General features: G+C 29.4%; 1 protein-coding gene across 1 annotated transcript in view; it reads left to right on the forward strand.

Annotated features, from left to right (window-relative positions):
* The window catches only part of LOC111618860 (guanine nucleotide exchange C9orf72-like), a 27,465-nt gene extending 2,297 nt beyond the window's left edge, over positions 1-25,168 (forward strand). The window contains exons 3-5 of the mRNA XM_023360468.1: positions 1,204-1,258; positions 4,021-4,130; positions 24,745-25,168. Of these exons, the coding sequence (XP_023216236.1) occupies positions 1,204-1,258; positions 4,021-4,130; positions 24,745-24,880 (301 nt within the window). The 3' untranslated portion in view covers positions 24,881-25,168. The remainder of the gene's footprint in view (positions 1-1,203; positions 1,259-4,020; positions 4,131-24,744) is intronic.
* The last annotated feature ends 730 nt before the right edge of the window (positions 25,169-25,898 follow it).

Below are 25,898 nucleotides of genomic sequence, written 5' to 3' on the forward strand. Positions count from 1 at the left end.
CCGCCAAAATAGAAACTTCCCGATAACATCGGAAATGACGTTCTAACATCATTTTAAAATATTCGATATCTAAAGCAGAAAGTGTTAGCTAAAAATAGACTTATTTATAGAACAATCCCCCATTTCTCACCTCAGGGAAAGTCATAAAACAGTTGGGTGCTAATGACTTTGTGAAAGGGAAAAAGTTCTAAACTTAGAAACTTCGAAAGAAGGGATTTGGCCTGTACCGTCCGCGGGTCGCATAAACATTGATAGGGGGCCGTATGTGGCCCGTGGGCCGCAGGTTGTGCACCCCTGTATTATGTCATCAGCATAGTAATTATTACACTAGTGACTTGATAAAATGTATTCCTTGGTGTCCAAAAGGATTTGACCACAATGTACACAAGGCTGCACTATAAGGAGAAATCCTTTCTGTCATGTGTATGAACAATCTATTTTGTTCAGGCTTTTTCCATATCAAGACACTTACTGGTTAAGTTGTCTTTATTCTGTGACAAGTATAAAGCATGGCAAAATATTGCAAAGTGATCCAATTGATTTTAAAACTGTGCTATTAACTCTAAATTTAACTCAGTTACTTATAATAAGATGCAATAAAAGTGGCAGATCCTGAAGAGGTGGTATAAGAAATTGGAACCACAGGTTGTCTGTATTGTATGCATGCTTAATTGAAGTAAATTTTATTCTCTCACCAGTGTATTTAAAATTTTAAATATTCGTCTAACTGTCAAGATTTAGCAATAATACTAATAATTATAATAATTTATTCTTTTCTTATTTTTCAAAAATTGCTTATCCTTGTTAGATAAATTTAATGAATTTTATACTACTATATTTATTTTGTAAAAATGAATATAGTAGTAGAATCAACTATAATGATGGTTTTAATTCTATTAAACACAATTTTTACATTTGAATTAATATTTAACCAAAAAAACATGAAAAACATAATATAAAAGCTATACAATTTTATTTAGTATTTATTCGTTCTAATTGATTTCAAAGTTATTTTCCAATAGAATAATTTATTGAAATGTACATATATTTTCATATTTTATTTCAAAACTTAGAAAAGCAAAATTTTTTTGTTTTTATTGTTATCATATAAAAAAGTTAGAGTTTAATTAACATTTATTTGATTAAATTAAAATATTTTTCATGAATTATTACTTAAAATTATCTTTTTGTTTTCGATTCTAGTTCTCTTCAGACAGTTACTGAAGTAGGAAAATTAATTCCAGATATGTTGCGGGAGGTTAGTTTCTTTGCTAATGATTACAATATTTGAATTAATTTTTTTTTTTTTTATAAAGAATTACATTTAAAATTTAGATTTTATTATAAAAAAATAATTGAGTTGAGTGATTGTCATTCTTTTTAAAATATACTTAAATTTGATATATTAAAAAAACCATTTATTTTAAGAAAAGTAAAAGTAGAATTTAAAACATTAGTCTTAAATTAGTCTTAAAAATTAATCAGTGTAATGACTTTTGTGAAAAAACTGGCTAATTTATATATGCATGAGAAATCTTAGGAACTTTTAAGGAATATTTACATTTTTTTCACTCTGAAATTTTTTAACAAATGCTTCTTATGAACATTTTAGTTTTAAATTGTTAGGAGTACAATCTAATATGCTTGTTTATTGTTTTTCATCCAAAAATAAGAATTATAATTATAATTTGAGTAGTATAATGGTTCAAAAAAATAACTTATGAGAAATAACTGTAATTGTCTTTTTGTGATAGTCATTTCAGAGTAATGCTGAATTTTTTCAAACAAAAACAAACTGTTTTTTTAGCAAAATGCATTTTTTACTCTAAAGGCATTTTCTTCAATTGATCCATCTAAACATTAATTTTATCAGTAAAAATACATATTTTATTTTAAATTACTAAAAAATATTTTATAATTCTTTGTCAAACTGAAACTCTGTTGCATAAAATGAAATTTTGCTACTTTTTTTCTGTTAAACTGAAATCAAGCAATTCAAATATTGTGTAAATTGAGGGTTAACTAACATTGTATTATTACTTGATTATATGATCATTCCATGCTTATTGTGGAAACCTCCAAATTTAACTTCCTCCAATTTTGTTCAAATTCTACAGTAAGATAGCTTAGGGTCTTGAGGTAAGATCTGCAAAATATTAGATCTGAATGTTTTGTAGTTCTCAAGACTGGAGACCATGCCAGTCTTAAGAACTATAGTCAAGACCTTGTGCAAGTTGCATGAATGATTAAATTTATTCTTTTATTGTACATCATTAAAACAAGCATACATTTTCAAAGTAGGTGACTTAGAACAACTTTTTGCTGTGAATTCAGTGGTTTACTCACATTTTTTAGCCTAGCATAATTTTTCTGTAAATTGTCCTTAGAGTGGTGGTAAAATCAATTGTGTACAACTAGAATCATACTTTAACAGTCTATAATACCTAAAACAAACATGTCTATTTTATGTTGGTGTCTGTTAATTATTCATGTAGAAGTCATGACTTTTCCAATTTGCAGAGATATGCTTAAGTAATACAGTAGAACCTCGATTATCCGGACTAATTGGGGATGAAGGTAGTCTGGATAAGGAAAAATTTGGATAATCGAAACAAATACTTTGTCTTCTAATGATAATACAACACGTTTTCTTTTTGATGACATATCGGTAATATTAAAAGTAAATACTGTATTTAAATCATAATCAAATTTTCAAGAAACAAATGTTCGTATTGAATTTGGACTACTACTGACCAATGCTAACAGACTACCTATTGTTTAAAGGGCCCACTGGTGGCACAAGAATACGGATTTTATAAAATAAAAAGCAGTTGAAACTGCATTTTTATGAATAAAAATTTGACAAACTATTTATTGTTTTATGACAGGTAAAATTTTTTCGCCACTCTTTACTTAAAAGCCGCGAACGCGGCTTTTAAGTAAAGGGTGGTGAAAACCTTCAAAATGCGAGGCATAGGCGGTGGCCCACGTTGCTCATGCCTTACGCCGCCCTTGGTCATAGAAATGATGTAATTTGAAAATAAAATTATTTATAAATACATATGTCAAGTTATATTTTTATTACGACACAAAATATATTTAAGAGTTTATGGCCATTGTGCCGGATGAGACGTTGAAACAAAAAAAGTTATGCATTCCATCACGTACTTAAACAGTATTGTAATTCGCCAAGTGCAAATCAGCAAATTTGTAAAATTTTTGTTTATTTTGAACAATCTGGATAATCGAAGTTCTACTGTATTTCAAAAAATTTCATGGTTGATTTGAACCAACTTTGAAGGACAAATATTTTCAAATGGATCACTTCAGATTTTTTCTTCTTAGTACCAATTTGAAAGAGCAACTTTTCTTCTGTTATTATCTGTTTCCAATCCTCATCTCAACCTCTCTAAGGGAAAAAGATAGCTTCAAAAAAATACCTCTGATACAATCTTCATTTTTATTAAGGATTTGGAATTTGCACATTTTTACTGACTCTTGATATAAAGTCATAATAAAATATTATTTTAACACTTTCATATTGTGTGACTTTTTTTTATTATTATATGAGTAATTTCTGTTCTTAATATTATTATTATAATCAATATTAAATTTTTATGATTTTGAAATCCACTAAATATGGAAATAAAGGAAAAAGTCATAAAGATATAGCTCAGTAAACCATTAGACTGAAATTTAAGTTATAATTCTAAAGTCTGGTGATTCATGTGGTGGTGATGAAATACTTTTTTGGTATTATTTGCCATTTTAGTAAATTTATCATTATTAAACCATATTGAGTTTTTATGAAAAAGCCAGAGATGGAATTGGAGGTTTAAAAATTGAGGAATATGAGTTGAAGGTTTTGTATCAATATATAAATTCCATAGCACTGATTTTTATTTCAAGAAACGTTCATGTTTAATAATAATGTTTAATTAATTTTAATGAATAGATAATAGGCATAATTTAAAATGATTTTATTCATTTTTGTTTATAACTAAATTTATTTGTATGCAGTGTCGGATATTTAATGAAGAACCAGCTATTCAAGAAATTTATGCCAAACATTTTTCGCGATATATGTGGCTCACTGCATCTTCACTTATTAAAATGACAGATAGATATAGGTAGGTTTTATTTATTTTTTAATATTTTGAAGTTTTTTATGTTGATAATAATTAACCTTTAATGAAATCCAACTCAAAAAACATTTTTTTAAAATATGCTGCATAAATTTCACATAATTTTGATTGAATCATGAAATTTCAATTTCAAGAAATGTCTTTTTTCAGTTGAAATAATGTCTTTTAGTTTTGGATGAAATTTATGTAACTAATGTACATCATGTTTTATTTCAGGTATAGTTAATATCCATTAATTATATAAATCTTTAATACAGTTATCACATTCTCTGTGACAATCTGCTTCAAGTTGTGAAACCAATTCTAAATCAATTTAAGTTGTGAAACCATTTTTTTTTTATAATAATAATTTTATTTTCAGTTTATTTTTTTAATATAAATGTTGTTATCTGATTTAAAGAATACAAATATTTATGTTTATATTAAAATTTCTGTATAGAAAGATAAATAATTGAAAAATAATTCTCATTTATATTGTCTAAATATAATAGTGAATAAAAATTTAAATTATATGTAAATATAACTTTAGTTTAACTTCTTACAGCTATACAATATTGAAACATGATCTTCAAGAAATGTCTATTCTTTTAATGTTTAAACAATTTCATTAACAGAACCTAAATTAGAAAATCTCATTTAATATGTGTATTAATTAATACATAATGTATATTACATAAAACAATTTATGAATTTATGTATTATTCAATTCCTTTCTAAAATGAAAACATTTAGCTATTAAAAAAAATGACAACTTCTTTAATTAAAAAGCTATATTTTAATATTATATAAGGTAAACAATGTTCCTTGTTTTTCATAATCTAGATTAACATAAAAAGTTTCTATTTTTTGGATTTAATTCTGAAAGTCTGCCAGACATTTGTTAATTTAAAACTTATCGAGGAGTTTATAAACTAAATTAATTAAAAAGTTTAAATACAGTAAAAACTGCTTAGGCGACCACCTGCATTCAACAGGCACCTGTCAAAACGGGCAAAAATTTCTGGCACGGAATAGTTTATTCATAGAGTCTTCGTATAAGTTACCTGTATTAAACGACCACCTGTGTAACGCAACCGCAGGCATCGATTTTTGGTCCAAAACAACATACAACACCTGTAATAAGCGACCACTTTTGCGAATGTATCTGGTCTAAACTATTGTTAGAACTCATCTCGACAACGTTTCCCCCTCCCAATATAATCAATTAGTCTAAACTCTTGTTCGAACCTATCCTGGGCACTTCTCCCACCCTCGAAATTAGATGCAGGTGTTAATAAATTAGTGTAGCAACAAAGGAAATTCATTTCAGTTTGTTGGAAAATATCCAAAAAATGAAAGAAATGCAAAGTGCTGTCGTCAGAAGATCGTGTGAAAATTATCAGATAAAGTGAAAATGGTTTATCACAACGGCAATTAGTGGCGAAGTTTAAATGGAAAAACAAAATTTATTTTACCGTACACCTACAATATTTTCCTTAGGGGTATAAAATATTGTACACGATACAATTAATCGGTTGATCTCATCGTTTGATAAAACTTATTTAATTTAATTATTATTATTATTTTTTTTTTTGACCCTCATATACAGTACATGTGCGATAAATAGTTTCTGTATCAATGTACATTATTTCCACGATATTTTTAGAAAAATAATATCCAAGTAATTTTCGCACGCAAAATATTCAAAAAACAATAAACGCATTAATGCAAAAATCAGTTTTACGAGCAACCTTCCTTTTTTGATTCCACAATGACAATCGTGGAATGTAATGAAATCATATAATGAGACATAATAATAAAATCGTTTTATTATTAATTATTTTTCTTATTGTACTTAAGAAAATATTAAATAATAAAAAATACAGTATTTTTAAAGTTAAAATAAGATTAAACTAACGAATACCAAAACCAAAATGATGTAGAGATACTACATGCTTGTATATCGATGATGTAATACACGTAACTGAGGAGCGAACGAAAGGAACCAAGTTGAGTTAAATCGGAAAAAAGAAAATGTGCATTATAATCGAGAAAATGCGACTATTGTATTAATCTTTAAAATATTGGTATTAAATCTGTCTTATAAAATCACGACGACTCCTGTAAATCGAGTTACAGTATCCGATAAAAATAAAATACAATACCAATATAGCCCTATCGTTGAAAAAATGCGCTTATTTTTGCTCATCTCGAGTTTTGCTTAGTAGAAAGCTAAAAAGTGCGCAAAATACGTACGGAAATACATTATTACAAGACCACTTGTATTGAACGACCACCTGTCTAAAAGACCACTTTTTGAAGGAACCGTGGGTGGTTGCCATAGACAGGTTTTACTGTAAATAACTTTCAAAAATACAATAAAAAACAAAATGTAAAATTAAACTAATGAAATTGTATAATAATATGAAAATTATATTATTAAACAATTAAATACAAAAACATAATTTAATAGAACTTATTGAATTCTGAGAAATATTTATTTTTCAAAAGTCTTATGGATAAATTAATTAAGCATTTAAATCCAGAAATGATAACTCCAAATTAAAAAAGACTGTAGTGTAGAAATCATTAGTACTTTGCAGGAATGTATGAATTTACTAGTTCAATATTAGCTGTATTCAGAAACAATTTATAAACCAAATTTAGAAGTTTCAATATGTAATGAATTAAAACTTCTAAATTCTGGAATGGCTTCATTCTAAAAAACATCTGAATCAAATAGATTAAAATTTTAATTCGTTTAATTTGAGTGTTTTTTGGATTGCATCCAATATTAAACCAAAATGTACAAAAATATTTTTGTTAAAAATAAAACTAACAATTGCTATAGTTCAGTCTGTTTTGTTAATATATAACGAGTGTCAATTAGAAAATTTTAGAAAAATATATGTACTATGAAATTACTTATCATATAACTTAATTTGTGCAGCAAATACAGTAAAATTGAAAATTTTATAATGTAAACATTTTTATTGACAGTTTAACAAATTGGTTATGAAACTGTATGTGGCATAGTACTTTACTAAGAGAGTTAAAGTATAATTTATATGTTTTAATTTATATATTATTGATCATATTATATTAATTGTATTTTACAAGATTGTATGTTATAAATTCTTAAACACAAATTTATTTTTGATATTTTTTAATAAAAAATATACTTTTGTTTCTGGATATTGCAACACACAGAAGGAACAGGACTGTGAACATGAAACTATAGAATGGGTAATCACATTGAGATATGCAAATGATTACACCTAAAAGATCGTTGTACCACTTGGTTGCACATAAGTGCCCTCTGAATTGTCCACACTTGGCAATATAAATATTGGCTTACTGGATAGCTATAAACAGTGTCAGGTGAACTTTCAAGTTGCACATGGCTTGCCACATCTTGCCCCATTGTCGACAGAGAATGTATTAAAAACAATTAGTGGACTTTCAGTGCATGGAATTATTGGGATGTGAGAAACTGGGTTATTCTATCATCAGATAGCCAAGTGTATGGGATGAGCTGCCATTAATGTTGTGCACTTGGTATCAGTGGAAAGCTGAAGATTGTACTCACCACAACACCAAACAGGACGCCAACTGAGAGGGAGGCTAAGCATCTCTATCATATATAGATGTCATAGATTGCACTGACACCTGCTGTTTTAGCACAACAGTGGAGCACTGTTATAGGCCTCAGAATGCCCACTAGCAGTGTGTGATGCCATTTCCTGCAAAGAGGATTGTCTGCTGGTGCCCATTGTTGTTGCTACCACTGGCCTAAACCATCGACATCTCCAACTACAGTGGAGCCTCAAATACAGACAGTGGCATAATAGCAACAGATCTTTTTCTGATGAGTCTCATGGATATGTGTTAGATGACTTTGTGGTGAATGACACCTGGATGTGTGCATTTAACAGCATTAAACTAGTCCAACATCTGATGTCATGGTTTGGAGTGCAATTGAATACCATTCGTGATCCTGCCTACTATGAACTGAGAGATTTCTCTACACTCTGATATATCAGAGACATTGTATTGGCAGAGGTCTTCTTGCATGGCAGTCATGATGCAATATACCAACAGGATAATGCCCAGCTTTGTATTGTGCAGATTGTGCAAGCAGTTTTCTGAGAACAGCAGATACTGCTCTTTTCACAGCCTGCACATTCATTTGATATGTCCACTATTGAACATGTTGGGTGAATGTGCAGTGCATCACATGGCTTGTTGGGCACCAAAAATGTAATGATGTGCACCTTATTGTTATTGGTACTATGGATAGATCAGTTGCCAATAGAATTAAAGAACATAAATACAAAATTGAGAACATAAACCTGTGACGTCACTTGCTGTATATGCCAGTGAACCAGGGTTTAAAGCCAAATTTGAAGAAACACAATTAATTAAATTGAACTTTAACAAAGACAACAAAGAATTTAAGAAATTCTTTCAAGGACTTCTAAAACATTAAAAGGAAACTGCATTAATCATAAGGATGGTGAATCATTATTGACAGCCTGGCAGTCATTTTGTGATTACCCATACACAAGGTGCAAAAATGAAGGCCAGACATAACTTTATTATTTACTCTAATAAAAAATCAATTATGTTTAAATGAGAGATGTAATTATTAATATATATGTTACCGCTAAAGCTCGAAATCCGTTAATGTGTACATTACCTAGCTAATCTGCAGATTAACTAGGGTGATCCGTTAAAGCTGCGAAAATTGTTCAATTTCTCAAATTACCTAGGTAATTTGCAGAGTATCTAGGTAATCTGCACATTAACGGCTTCCGTATCGTTAAAGTTCAAAAGTTTGTTTCTTNAAATCATAAATATATTTTAAACTGCAATGATATTTTAACAATTTTAATTGTAAATACGAAATTTTAAACGAAATGTATAAGTATCAACACAACACAAAGAAAATCCCGTATGTCATGCCGATGGATGAGGGGCCTTTGCGTGAAATGCGTATCGGCCTATAGAAGATTCAGAATAAAAATGATGTAAAAATGTCTTGTGTCCATTAATACATCTAGTAGTGAAGAAAAAAACAAAAGATTGTTTTCTATTTTTAATATTGTTCTTGAAAATATGAGAATTTTTAATTTTCAGGTTTTTTGAAGGGTTAAAATTAAATTAGAAATTCAAAAGTTCTTTATATTCTTTATATATCTCCCAAAATTGTTTCAAAAATAATTCATTTTCATTATGTAAGAGAAAATTATATACTGAGACATTGTCCATAAGATGTGTTTGTCATGCAATATTCAAACAGCAACTGATGTAACCAAGACATTTCAAATGTTTACATATGGTACTGTTTAATATTTATGATTTCAGCCATCTCTTGAGTACTGTAATGTGGTGTCTGTCTGATTGCTGTCAATAACAGATGGCTACTAGAGTTTTCTTCATCTTCCAGAGAAAAATTACCAGCCTTGAAATGAGAAAATCATTTGATGCTGTTGGTGTAAGTACAGTGCATAGCTCCATAAACAGCATGTAGGTTTTTGGGTGTTTTAGTAGAAAAGTATTAAATGTTGTATATGCACTCTCTTGTCTTCCATCCTTTAACTATTATTAAACAAACAACTTGACTAATTTTTATGCTTTTTCTTCCAGATGATGCTTAAAATTGACACTTATGGTACATGTGGGTACAAGAACAATAAAACGTACAAAAATCAGACAAGACTGTAAAAGAACAGAGGTTATATTCAGAGAAAAGTTAAAGGGACATATGCTTCGTTAAACAGGAATATAAACAGTGGTGCCTTGTACTTTGAATTTAATTCACTCCAGGAGGCCATTTGAACTCTGAATCGTTCAAAGTCTAAAGAGGTTTTTCCCATTAGAAATAACAAAAAGTGAATTAAACCATTTCCAGACACTAAATGAGTGGTTCTTAAATTAACCAGTGTTTTGTGGAACACATGTGTTCTGCAAACCTACCTCTAGTGTTTCACAAAAGAAAAGATTTTAAAGTTTTTAATCAAATTTATTCTCATTGCTATTTTTGTAGATAATTCAATGTTTCTATTTTATTCAATATATTAAAGTTTATTAGTTTATTTCTTCATTGTTTCCTGAGAATTGTAAACATGAAATTGCTTATCAATTTTTGAATGTATTGATGCTAATGCTTCGTGTAATAAAAATTACATGAATGGTGTTCCACGGCCTCATAAAGGTTGAGAACCACTGCCCTAAACATTACCTGTTTTAATAAACTTAAAATGGCAAATACATATAATTTAAGGTAAAAGTAACACAATTAAATGCCCTAATAATAAATTAAACACAAGCAATAAATAGCATATGTTAATACTGTATAGTGAAATGAAAATTGCATTTGTTGCACACTGTCAACTTCTTCATCTTAAACATGGCCACTAGATCTGCCACACGTGTACTGTTTTTGTGCTTTGCAATAAATTCCTTTTTCATCTGAATTGTTGATATTATAGCCTTTGTGTTACTTGTTGGACTTCATTGCTTCCACACACTTTCTAGATGGCATGATTAATAAGTAAAGGTGATTATTGGATTGAACAGAAAGTTTGTGTATTTTTAAAAAACAGAATTATTTTGACTTTGGCAGATACACGATAAATTATTTGATATTCCAAAATAGAACATTTTTTTATATTAGAATTGATGGTGGACCTGATTGTAGGCCTGTAAATCAGGCTGAAAATATTTTTACCATTAATAAATATTTTGCTGGAAAGAAAAAAATGTTATTTTTTATATTTGCAACTTGTTCCAGTTTTGTTTTCCATTTTCTTGTGTAATATAATTAAAATTGATTATGTGCTGTAAGAACAAACTTTTCAATTAAATCGAGAAAACTAACTGAATAAGTGTGCTTTGCATTCAGTTTCAGTAAAAAGAGCAAATTGAAAGTTAATAGTAAAGATATTAGATTTAATCATTTTTATTCAATAGTTTTTATTTGTAATTAATAATTATTTTTTAATTCATGACATTTATCCGGTTAACAAGAGAAACTTTTAACCAATAATATCTTTAAATGCATGCATAAAATTTTCTCAACAAATTAATTTAAAATGATATTAATATTTTATATTAAACTATTATACAGTCGACCCCCTATAAGACGGTTTTTTATGAAATTGATGTTTTAGGAGACCTTGCCAATTACAGCCTGACACATGTGAAGTTTACGGACTATGGCTGTTTGAAAGGTTTTCTTCCATAAAATTAATCGATTCTAGACTAATTCGACTCAACATTTCCAAAACACGTATATTTTTTTTGGGAATAATCCGTATAAACTATGCTATAAACAAAAAATTGTAGGATTACTTACAGAGTGTGCACCGTTCGACTACGCCGTTGCTTACGCTTGTTTTCGTCGCGGAGCAGCGCACCAAACCGCGGCCGCGATTTCTATAAGTTATTTTTCTGCGAAAACTTCGTTGAACTTTGGAAACATCATTAATATAAATAATTTTGATGGCNTTATTTTTCTGCGAAAAATTCATTGAACTTTGGAGACATCATTAATAGAAATAATTTTTATGGCCGTTGAATAAGAAATGTTTTTTCACAAGAAATGTATAAAATTAGTGCTGTATTAGACTTACGGTACCTAATTTACATACTGTACAGATGATAGTAAACTCAACTTACTCGCCTAAACTCTCTATAGTGTGGCGCTGGACAGCGGAAAGTATATATATAATTATAATAAAGTTACAATAAATTAAGTTAATATATAATTATATATACAGTACCTAATTTATATATAATACTGTACAGATGATAGTAAACTCAATTTACCCACCTAAACTCTCCATAGCATGGCGCTAGATGGCGGAAAGTAGTTCGGCTGCCCGATGATGTTTTACCGAATTATAGGAGTTTTTTTTTACCATTTTTGTACGGATACCGTTGCAATTTTTTTGCCGTCATATAGGAATCCGAACTATAGGAACCTGTGTTATAGGGGGTCGACTGTAATTTGTTTAGACTTAGAGTTAGCTTATATGATTGTCTTTTATGCACTACTAATAAGGACTGTAATGATAGAAATCTGTAACATTCAAAAGGCATTAACTTTTTTGTTTATTATTTATAATTCAGTTTATTGTCATAGCAACTATTTCAAATGATTAGAATAAGAATTCTGTTATCAGTTTTATTAAAGTAACTGTTCTATTTCTTTGAACAATGAATGAAATAGGCTGTCAAAAAGCAATTGTTGACAAATGGCTGGAAAAGTCAGAAAATCAAAGATATTCCATAACAAAAGAAGTACAGATTTCCCAAAGTATGGTGGATGGAGTGTTAAATCAGTATTTTAAGACATTATCCATTAATCAAAAGCCAGGTTCCAATGGAAAATATGGTGCTTGTCATTCACAACTTGACCAGAAGATAATCAAAGTCATTTCCAAAAATCACAATATGTCAGTAAGAGATGTTGCAAAAAAATGTGAATCTAATCAGTGGTTCAAAGGGCTAAGCAGCATGCAAGTATGAGTTCATATGAAAAAACTAAAAGTACTTAAAGTGACTGAAAAACAAATGAAGATAATTAAAACTAGAATTTGAAAACTATATTCTTTAATTGGCAAGAAAAATGCTTGTTTGGTTTTAGATGACAAAAAAATAAATGAAGACTAACTTCTCGACGCTTTCAGGTTCATTTTATTATACATCATTTGAAAAAATAGTCTTCCAGAATCTCAATCATCAATCGGTGTTGGAAGTTCAGTTCAAAAAATACAAATATGGCAAGCAGTTTGCTAGAATGGATTGAAAACTTCATTTGCAACAAAAGGAAATATTAATGCTGAAATTTATATTAATGAGTGTTAAAAAAGTCTTCTTCCTTTTCTAAGAAATCATAGTGGCCATACTTTGTTGTGTCCAGATTTGGCATCAATACACTATACAAAATCCACAGTAAGTTGGTTGGAACAGTATAGAGTTGATTTTGTACCTAGAGACATGAATCCACCAAGTGTACCACTGTGCTGACCAATATAAAGATTTTAGTCTGTTGTAAAAAAATTGAACAAATAGCAAAAGACATTAAAGATTTTTCTGTGAAATGGAAAATAGCAGTCACAATGAGCAAAGAAATACTGTCAAAAATAGTATGAAGAGCATTTGAAAGAAACTTCAAAAGTAGTGGAGAAAAACTTAAATGTTATAATTATTTAAGTCAAATGTATTTTAAAAATGAACATTTAAATAAAAGGTAAAATCTTTTTGATTACATTACAAATAAAAATTACCTGATTTGTTTTTTGAAACTGTGTCCTGTTTTATATTTGTGGCGTAGTAAAGATAAAGATAACGTAGAAATACTGCATAAAGAAAAATTAACATACAACAGGAAGTTCAAAGAAACCATAGAAATCATGAAAAGTAAAGACAGTATAAATAAAAACTTAAGTCTTAAAATAAACAAAAACTGGATTAATATATTATAAATAATTTTTATTTATTTATTTATTTTTTTACTGTGAAAAGCAATTTCTCCTAGAAATAATTTTTCCAAGACAGATTTTGCTAAAAATCAAACCACAAGGTGGCGAACGCCATACGTGGCAACACTTGAGATACCAGTGCAAAAGAAAAAATAAAAAGGGGGTGGAAGGTAAAAAGGGGGCAGAAACATTAAAAATTTTTTACAGTTGTGTTGTATCAAAATATGCCTAAAAGAGAAGATTTTAACCTTTTAAGTTGTAATATATACTAGTTTATTTACAAAAGATTAAAGCAGATTTTACATGTTTTTAAATTATACAAAGTGTAACCAAAAGGTACGTCTATATATCGTTTATGTACTCACTGTTTTATGTAAATTCTCCACTGTCATAAGTTAAAATATGTATATTGTATTTTAGTTGACTGAAGAGGGGCAAAGCCCAACATGAGTACAAAACAATGTACCGTATCAACTCAACTAATAAAGGAATTTGATGGAAAATTTGCCATGTGTCTTTGGAATAAAACACAATACTAGTGTTTACTATGCCACAAATAAAAATTACCTTTTATACCTTTTATACAAATATTTATTTTATTATATTGTATAAAATATTTATATAAATTCAAAAGGTAATATTTATTTGTATAAATATTACCTTTTGAATTTTACAGATTTCTATAATTATGCTCCTTATGATATACATTTGCATAATTATATTAATGATTATGATAATGAATAATATAAAATTTTTATGTTCATTGAAAGTAGCAATCATCAAACAACCAAACCCAAACTTCTACATTAATTGTTTTACACTGGACTTTTTCAGGCTATAACCAAGAGGTTTGAGTAATACATTTGAACAGTAAGCAAAAGTTGTGAGCTTGAGTCATTCTTCAGATTAATTTTTTTCTCAGAATATTCTAAATTATTAAGTTTAATTCAAAAATTCATAGACTGATCTTTTGTTATATGCTAAGACACTACATTAAAACACAGTGGTGCCTCATACTTCAAATTTAATTTATTCCAGAAGGCCAAAGTCTGAATAAATTTTCCCATTAGAAAGAAATAATGGAAAGTGAATTAATCCATTCTGAGACTCTAAACAATACTTATTTCAAAAAACTTAAACAATAACTAGACATAATTTAAGGTAAAAGTAACACAGTTAAATGCCCTAAATAATAAATTTAAATATTAAAACAGTAAATAAAATATGTAAATACTGTATGATAAAATGAAAATTGCATTTAATTAATTAATTAATGAACTTTAGCAAGGAGTGGTGGTGATCTGTTTCTTAAGGTCACTAAGCAGCTGCTTGGCTTTCTCACAACTAATCCTCTTGGAGCTGATCAGCCAATTTTTTCTCATTTATCCACACTAGGAGGAGATTTTCCATCTCCTCAATAACATGTCATCTCCTGGAAATCAACAATGTCATACCTTTAGCCATATTTGTTACTTTTATTCTTAAGAATTGTGCACACTCTTGATTTCAGTATCTTAAATATGGCTGCCAGATCTGCCATGTGTACTGCTTTAATGCTTTGTAATAAGTTTTTTAATTTTAATTATTGATATAACAACCTACCTTGTAGGTTTTTTTGCTTCTCTACTTTTCTTAGATGCCATGGTTAATAGATAAGGGTTACATATATATAACCAAATATACTAAAAATAAAGTGAAAAAAGCATTGAAAGCTTAGGAGTATAATGCAAGAAATGCTTTCACAGAGAGAGAAAAAAAAAATGACTTGGGCATAGAAGAAATGATGATTGTGCAATGAGTGCATTTTTTCACTGTGCATTTAGTTTGAACATAGAAACATCATTTGAACTCCAGATCAAATTTCTCTCAAATTTAGTGTTTGAACTCTAGAATGTTTGAAGTATAATATATATAAAAAACAGGAGCAATGTCCAGTACTGGCAGTGATAACTAAAATAGTGTTATGCTTTTACATCAAATATATCTTATATTAATTATATGGATAAAATAGTTCTACAGAAGAAGCTGCAGTGCTTGCTGCATATTAATTTCTCTCCACAAAATGTATAAATTTATTTCAATTTGTCCTGACAACAAAATATCAGATTTCATCTTCCTGTTAATATTGACATCAAAATCAATTACTGGTGAAGAAATAAGACATTAGAAAGAAACTTGAAAGATTAAAGGAATAGGATATTTATTTGGGTTAAATGCTTGCCAGGATTTTCAATTCCAACTTCTGATCTGAAGATGGGATTGAATCCGTTGATCTGAAGATGGTAAGCATAGCATGCTCAGAGATCAATATAGTGAAAGTTTCATAGACTGACTTTTATATCCTTTCATACTCTCATCTTTGATTTTCTAGAAAACTTCCCCTCTTAATTCTATTTACACACTGAGAAAATTCATATCAAGTGTAAAGGGTTGAAAAGCTGAATTACTTCTGACCCATTGCATCAGCTATAACAAGTCTACCATCCTTCCTGTAGTGTTTACTTCAAATTAGTGTTGAGACAGTACCAAAATTTTTCCTGATTTTGATTCTGCTGAAAATTTCCAATATGATTCCAATTCTTTTGAATATTTTTTAGTGGCGTGGCTAAAATCTGTACATGGCATGTTTCGATGCTAGGCAGAATTGGTCTGGATTGTGTCCTACCTTGTTCGTGATATCCGCATTAACCTTGACCACGTGTTCTGTATCCTTTGTTCGTTGGCACAGATTAACTGAGAAACTGATCCATGCGAATAATTTACTTTATTTGAATTGGGCACATGACGTTTACAATAGTGTGGAGATATAATACAAATCCAAGATCACCACTGCTGTCGACTCCAAAAGGTTAACTAACGTAAAGTGAAAAGCTCTCTCTCCTCCTCAGAGTACAGGAGCAAAGTGAGGTCAGAGGGCGATGGTCACGCAGTGGCATCCTCTGCCCTACAATTTCTAAAGTTTATTTTAGTTTAGAAAAATTAATGATTTACATTTTGAGCATAATTCATTCATTAATTAATATCATCAAACTTAAGAATGGAAAATGATTGGGAAATCCAGAATCGATCTTTTGAAAGAAATGCAAAAATTCTTCTTTTATATGTGGCCATGTATGCTTTCATTGTGTACTACAAAATAAATTTATAATCTTATTTAAGATAAAGTTAATATTCAACACTACTCGTAAAGAAATTACAGCTAATTCCCTTTTACTCAAAGAACTATTCCATCATCTTATGTATGATCACCATCAAAAATTGCATTAATTGATTTAAAAGCATCTAAAAATATATTCAAATACAAGCATAAATAACATTTTATTGTATATTTCAGTTCAGATAGTACAAATATTCTAAAATTTAAATCCATGCATGTTTTTAAATCTAACCAATTATGTTCTTTTTATATTTATTTTTTACCTAGAAGAATTTTTATTTTCCTCAAAAGTGCTTTCACAAATTAAAATTATATTTGCATTTTAAATCAGATGAAGTGTATTAACACTAAAAGACTATTATATTTTCAAATTTTAAACATATTTTATTGATGTAGCTGGTTTCAATAATGATAACCTACAGAACGTGCACATCACAAAGATTGCCAGATATACAGACAGACACAGTAGTTAAAAGTAAATTGTGCAAGTATGAAACAATTCTTAATGTATATATTTGGAATGATTTTTAGAATATTGCATAACATACAACTACTAGATTTATCAAAAAATAATATATATGTATAAAGTTTCAAAATGTGATTATTTTAAACAAATTTGTTTATAAAATACAAAATTTTTATCATAACAGACACAGAATTAACTTCTGGTGCATATAATACAAAAAACAAACAATGCACAAATGTTTTCCAACTCAGTTGAGACTGAACGGTTTCTCGATGAAACATTAACATAATTTTTATTATGTTGATGTTTGTAAAAAAGATTGCTTTTAATACTTAGAATTTACCGACACATTAATTCTAAAATCAATTAATCTAAATTGTAATTGTGATAGGAAATCCCAATGCTCTATAAAAAACACAATAATCTTGTAATTAGTATTGGTTTTGCCACCATTTTTACTTATCAACTCAAATACTCATGAAATGAGTATTCGAGTTGATAATTTTTCATGGAATTGGTATTGTGTTGGTGTGTTTCATTCAAATATTCTCCCATGTTTCCATGATGGACACCTAAGTTCATTAACAGCCTTAAACTATTGTCCACCACTGTAAACCTTTCATGCAAGAAGCTCTCACAGATTCTCAATTAGATTGAGTTTAGGCTGTATGCTGGCCAGTCAAAAACAGTTAAGTCCTTTGATTGGAACCAAGTTTTGGTGGTCTTTGTTGTATGAATAGTGGCATTACCCTGTTGAAACACCCAAGTTTGACCATCAGTAATTGGCCCAAATGGCAAAAGATTGTTGTATGAAATTTCCTGATAGTCCTTTAATTAAACCTTTTACCAGACAGAGATAAATATGTTTTCAGTATGTCTATTGAAGCTGAATGTGCCCCAAACCATCACAGAACCTCTACCAAACACATGACTGAAGAATGATTCTTGTTCTTTTCTTAAATCATGCCAATAGTATAGGCAACCATCTGGCCTGTATAAGTTGAATTTCTTTTCATAATTGAAGATGACTTGTTGCCATTCAATATTCCATGTTTGGTATTTTCAGCCAAATTCCAATCATTCAACTTGTGCTTCTCTGTAAACTTAGGGCCTTTGAGCACTTCCAGTAAACGGCAATAGTTTGGAATGCTCTCAATAAGGATGGAACATTCTTATTACATCTTTATTGAGAGCATTCCAAACTATTTGCCTAGTCTAGATCAAGCCTAAAGTGGCCTTAATTTGAGGACAATTCATTTGGTTAAGTGTGGCCAGATGAAAAATATGATTCGATCTCTTGGTGACAGACTTGATAGTTGTCCTGGTTGCAAAAAATAAGGGCTAAAAAACAGGACTGATATACAGGTGTGAGACACCCTAGTGATAGTGTTCAGATTATATCTATTGGTACTAGGAGGATTGCAGTTATAACTCAAAAATGAAATACATGTTGCAATAGACCATTAAGAAAAACATTAAGAAGAAAACAAACTGGAACAATAGTTAAACAAATGCACTGATACTGTGGCAAACTTATGGGGGTGAAGTTGGTTTTGGATCCTCGGATAAAATTTAAACTAATAAACTTTGTCTTAGACAAAAAATCTAAAATTACGTTTTATTAATGAATAATTCAATACAATCATTTCATTTCTTATTGTAATAATAAAATGAGTGCTTGGTTATCAATTGCTTACTCATACTAAGTGATTTGGATTTTTCTAGAAGAAAGTTCATAGTTCAGATATTGAGGTAGTTCTTGGAGTTTCTTTCTAGTTGTATCAGGAACATTCTAGAATATTTGACTGGCAGGTGTATAAGTGATGCTCATTTGTTAGCGGTGAATTAGCTTAAATTGCTTGTGTTTATCATTTAGATTGCTTTAGACAGCAATCTAAATGATAAACACAAGCAACAAATGAAATTGAAATATATATGAATAGTGAATTATTGACAATTAATTGATGTGATAAAGCTGTTGGTGTTTAAAATTGTTTTCAATCAGAAAATGTCCGAGGAAAGAGACAAACAACAACTTCTCATATTGATTTTTTTTAATAAAAAAGCAAAAAATAAATTGTTAGTGCTTCTGATAAATATTCCAAGTCCATAAATATTTTGATACTGGTAGCTTCATCAAGTGCTGATAGTGAGTTCAGACCTAATGATATCAGCTTGTTTTTAAACCAAAACTGCTCTCAAAGAACTGCTACTGAAATAAAAGAAATTCTAGATAATGTATGGATATTGAAGATAAAAACCACAATAGCACAAGCAAACTGGAATGATATACAATCGATCCCCCTATAATGCGGTACATACGTTCCACTTTATAAGAATTTCACGTTGTAGGAATCCTTAAATACATGAGCCAATCACAGCCTGTCATGTGTGCAGTTTACAGACTACGACTGTTTGAAAGGTTTTCTTCCATAAAATTAATTGATTCTAGACTAATTTGACTCAACATTTCCAAAACATGTATAATTTTTTGGGAATAATCCATATAAACTATGCTATAAACAAAAAATTGTAGGATTACTTACCGAGTGTGCACCATTCGACGACGCCATTGCTTAAACTTGTTTTCATCGTGGAGCAGCACACCAAACAGCGGGCACATTTTCTGATAAGTTATTTTTTTGCGAAAAATTCGCTGAACTTTGGAGACATCATTAATAGAAATAATTTTTATGTCCGTTGAATAAGAAATGCTTTTTTCACAAGAAAGGTATAAAATTACAGTATTATATTAGATTTACAGTACCTAATTTATATACTATACAGACGATAGTAAACTCAACTTATCTGCCTAAACTCTTCGTAGCATGTAAGTAGTTCGGCTGCTTGTCCACTATTGGTCCAGATTCAACCAATCCTGTCGCAACACGAGTTGGCGATGACGTTTTACCGCATTTTACAAGTCTCTTTTAGCGTATTTATATGAATACGGTTGCAATTTTTTTGCCACAACATACGAATCCGCATTATATGAACCTATGTTATAGGGAGTCAACTGTATATAGAATCTCACCTAAATGCAAAATATCCAGCAATGAAACATGCAAATAGAACAGTTATTTTCATTTTACATTTCCTGAAGAAGGCCGATAAAAGAATGGCCAATAACATTTGAATACTGAATTTGGGTGTTTTGTTGCTGGAAATTTTGCATTTAGGTGAGATTTTATATTGTCTGTAGGTTTTATCTTTCCTTTATCAGAGTATATATAATCTGCACAAAGTATTGAAGAGAAAAAACCTGCATACTTCATATTTAGCATAATTGGTTGAAGTGTTTTCTTCGATTAATATATTTGGCAAAAGAAATGGTGCTTATTGCGTATGCAAATATTGTGTATTATTTGCTAGAAGTGGAGCTTGTGTCACTTCACAAGAACTTTGTATTATAATGATGAAGGTTTCACAAACTGGAAGAAAGCAATAGAAACATTTACTTGTCGTGCTTCTCAAAAATACTATATGAATTGTGTTGCTGATGTTGAGCATTCTAGACAAACATGGACATACCTGAACTGTCAATAGAAAACAGAATCAAGCACAAATATACCAGGAGAGACAGCAACAAATATTGGAAAACAGAAGAAAACTTGTTCCTATACTTGAAGCAATATTATAATGTGGTCAACTGAATTGGTACTTTGTGGTCATCATGATTCTGGTAATATAGCTATATCTGGGAAACCACAAAAGAACAAAGGAAACTTTCATACAATGCTTTATTGTAGAACAAAAAGTAATGTTGATCTGCAGGCTACTTTAGAAGGACCAGATTATCAGTACTCTATCTCAATCCAAAAATCAAAAATTCCATATTAGAATTTGCAATGGTATTCTGCTGAGACAAGTTGTTGACATTGTTAAGAAGGGCAAATCTTTTGCTGTTCTGGTGCATGAAACTTTGAGTATATCTGGCATTGAGCAAGTTTCCATATATCCCAGATATGTTAATACTGATACAAATGCACTTTGCAAAGATTTTCTGAATTTTGTCCCTACTTCAGATTTAACCAGGGCAGGACTATCTGACTTAATTTTGAGCAGTCTCATTGTTGTGATGTCTTCAATGGGATACAAGCATATGTTTCTTGGGTTCATCTATTTGCAATTTACATTCACTGGGTTACTCTTTCATTGAAACTTATTGTGTCCAAGGCTTCTGAACTTGTAGATATTTGAAACTACATTGGTGCTATTGGTAAAACATATGATTTCTTTAGGCCCTCAAAACAAAAAAAATACCTTGTGTAAAGAAATAAATAACTCTGAATTTATTGTAAATGCTTTGAAACTTTGAAAAGAAACTGTACAACATGCTGAATTGAAAGATACCATTCTGTGAGTGGTTTCTTTGAACTTTTGATTCCAGTATTGAGTCTGTATATATATAATTGCAAACTGGAGATATGCAGACACTCATGAGGTATAATACTGCTAAAGAATGCAATTTTACAACTGGAGTTTTTGCTATCATTGCTTATCTCAAATCAAATGTTCAGCGCTGGTCTTCTGCTTATAAAAAAATAAACACTAACCTTAACTCATCTTTAAATATGGTGACTGCTGCACAGAAGGAACTATAAACTCTATGTAATGATGCAGTTTCACCAAATATTTGAGGAAGTGAAAAGCTTATGTGGAAAGCTTGCAATTGTCATAGTTATTCTCAGAATTAAGGGCAGGAAAATGCATTGTCCAAATCATACTTTCATGTGCCTGAAGGTTACTATCATGTCACAGTTTTTATTTCATTAATATAACTTTAGATGTGCTTTTAGCCTTGCCTCTAGTGTTAGTCTTAAGTATCATCAAGGCTCTAGCCATTTATTTCTTTTTTGGGATAGTCACCAAGTACCCAGCAGACTAATGATCAATCTCTCAAACTTCAAGTATGTGACTCTAGAAACCAATTGACTCTCTATGACAAATTGTGTAGACATCAGGTAATATATATTTATACATTGTAAACTCTCTCTCGAGGTTGAATTCAAGATTTAGAAGTTGATATTGTTGTATAATCAATTCTTTTATTTATCTTTTATGTACATTTTTCTTAGTAGCCATTTTTATGTATTTGTTTTAGATCTTAGTTTAATAAACATATAGTTATATCCTAAATTGTCTGTTTGATTAAGATAGTGCCTAACTCCATCGTCACCCACATATCATTTAAATGTAGTCTTTGTAGGCTCTGGTCATAGATAAGTTGTTCTAAGCCACTCTGAAAACGAATTGATTTTCACACGTCTTAGTCTGCAAGTTTAGACTAAGTGGTGTCAGGACCCTGACTTACCATCCTTAATCTTATTTTATACCATCCTGATAGTGAGAGGTTAAACCAGAACAATCCCCTAGTTCACATTCTGGTATCATCAGAGTGGGGATTGACAGACCCTGTTCTCACATTATTAATCCTCAACTGCTTATGCTTGGTAGAACCAAAAATAAACACTGTACAAAAGTAGCCTCTAAGGTGTAAATGGTGATGCTTCAACTGTTCCACCCCTTGTGTAGCCAAACTGACTAATTGCTCGATTTACTAAGAAGACCCTACACTCCAATTTGTTTATACTTGTCATCGTCAGGAACATCAGGCATCTAATATGTTTGCAACCCGCTTGCAGCTAGCAAGGAACGACAGTGTCATCTCCACCCCCTCAAGGCCTGCTGCCTCAGACTTTTATTCTTCCTGGGGTGATGTCACACTGTACCGCACCTCTTGAATATTAATTGGGAGGAATTTTCTATAGCCAAGGTCTGAGCAACCCCGCTCTTCCAGACCATTATGGATCATGCATGCCAAAACATTAAAAAGGCATAACAAAATCAAGAACGGGCATACAATTTGCAAAGGCAGCATACAACTTATAAGATGGGTACCCTTGTACTATGACACCCATTTATTTGCCCACCCCCTCGATTTTTAAACACCAAAATTTATAGGATCAATCCCCCAATACACAAACCTCCCTGCAAAATTTCAGAAACTTTCGACGAAAAGCACAATAGTTAAGCTTCAAAGAAGGTGAAGAAAATTGTGCCCCCCCACACACACACACACACTAACATCCATACATACTGAAAAAACCCCCAAATTTTTTTTTTTTTGCATTTTTCAATGTTTCAAGGTCTCAAGTCTAAAAATGTAAAATTCTTGAGGGTCATTTTTTGACTGATTGCCATACTTTTCCTCTGTTATATATAACAGCCAGGAAAGTAAAAACTGTACAAAAATATAAACTATAATAATTTCACATACATTTTATAGATTTTATGTTCAGTTCAGTAAGAAGTTAATGCATTATATTTTAGAATAACTTTCAAGAAATTCTTTACTGTTTTTTCATTTGAAAATATTTGTTTTACATTAAGTTGAAAACCATTATAAAAAATTTAATAAATATGTGAAACATTAATGCATCTTTGAAAATCTATACATAAATATTTTAGTACGCATTAAAAAAAATGTTATTAAAGAGTTTCATTTAAAAAAAAATGTATTGGAAAAGAATCAGCAAAATAATAATAAACTTCAAGATTCAGTTGTTATTTATTTATAATAGTTAGTTTTTACTTGACTTTAAAAATCTTTGATAAAACTAAACTTAAAAAACATTTCTTGGAAATATTTTATAAAAATATAAATGTGTTATGCAATCTTAAATAATACATTTATATATATAGTAAAACCTGTGTAAACTAGAATTGCACAGTATAGAATATTTTTTCTGGTTTGGCAGGTTTATATACTGTATAATAAATTTAATAATTAAGAATAAACATTATTTAAAATATATCAATGATTTCAATATAAAATATTCTGCAATATATTATTAATGCATAGAAAATTCTGAAAAATCATTTCAGTTCCTATAGAGATGAAAGATTATTTTAAAATGTTGATTTCAAGATTGAGTTTAGGGATAAAAATAATAGCTTATGTAACATCATTCTGGCATGAAGATGTATAATAAAAGTATCAATGAAGATATTGATATATGATATCAAATTATATAAGTATTTAAATGTATTTGTGGAATATTGAATATAATAGTTTTTTATAAAAAGTAATATTGAAAATTCATTCGATTTCTTTTCTTAATTGGAACCAAACATATTTATTAAATTTTACTGATATGCATGAAAAATATTAATTATATCTTTCATATTTATTTTAAAAATTAAGGAATTGAATATCTGTTTTAGTTTAATCACAAAATAAAAGTTATATTAACCAGTTAAAGTTTATTAATATATTTATTGTAGTTTTATTGTGTAATTTTAAACTACCTTCTGAAACTAGAAAGAATTATTTTAGATGTTTTATTCCATAATAAACTTTTTATCTGCAGTAAGTGAGGCATTTTGTGAAGAGAATATATCAATATTCAATATTATTTAGAGTTATGTTTGCATATTTTACTTTCTTACATTTTATAATTATTCTAAATATCATTAAGTACATAATTTTACTTTTATTTTTAGAGAATTAAATATGACTACTACACCAACAATCTTGAAAAATATTTTTAAGCAGTCCAACAGTACAGATTTGAGGGTGATTATTGGAAGTGCAGAAAAGTTAAGGCCTGGCATCTGCACACTTATAAATGAAAAATAATATAATGTTTGTTATTTATTAAATAAATCTCGTTTGTAATAATGATTAATTTTTTCATAATGAAAAGTTTCATAAATTCTCAAATATGCTAACATATAATTTGTGTTTGGATCTAATAAATTGCAGTTTGTTAATTTTTGTTCTTTTACTTGACTGTAAAAAATTACAATTCAAAACTTAATTTAAAACGTTCGTATAATTTAATATTTCTTATGTCATTGGTGCAACTAACAAACTATCAAACAATTTATTACAGATGCTAACTTTTTATTTCTGATTTTGTAGTTCTGTAAATAAAACTGTTTATAAAATAATATAGTTTGTATTTATAAAAGAAAATAAAATTAAATTAACTTAAAAATTATTGGTTGTTCATTTTTTATAATAATAACTTCCTGTTTTAATTAAATGATTTAATAATTATATAGGGTTACCTAAAAGGTAGCTTCACCTTAATACATTGTTTAAATAGGAAAAGAGTAATGTACAGGCGCTACTTAAAAATGTGTCCAATTTTTGTTAATTCGATTATTACAAAAATCATTTTTCGCATAATTAGTGCAGTTTGTATCTTAATTATTCTTTATATTTCAGACTTGTAGAACGAGTTAGAAATAATTTATACATTAAAAATAAACATTCCTCTCATATGTAAATATTAATGAGTGTGGGCGAATGAGTGGGCTTATAAAATCTGTGATAGAAGATAACATTGTTTTAACAAATCGAGGTGAGTACTTTGAGCTCTGCTTTATCAAAATTTACACAGAAATATTTTTGAAAATTGCAATCGACGTGATTTTAATTAAAAATAAGTGTTTTGAATTTATAACTTATGATTTTTACGCGTGAAGTCGGTTTTAATTCTGTGAAGACGTCCATTCCTGAAAATAATTACACCTATCATCAACGTAATGGTGGGTTTAAGTGGAAAAAAGCCGTCACTTTTTATTAGTGTAATAACTGTTTGAGAGCAATATTAAAAAAGCGAATAATTATCCTTCGACATTTTTCAATT

This window comes from Centruroides sculpturatus, unplaced genomic scaffold, assembly GCF_000671375.1.
Source record: "Centruroides sculpturatus isolate CEXI.00-Female unplaced genomic scaffold, Cexi_2.0 scaffold149, whole genome shotgun sequence".
NCBI lineage: Eukaryota > Metazoa > Arthropoda > Arachnida > Scorpiones > Buthidae > Centruroides > Centruroides sculpturatus.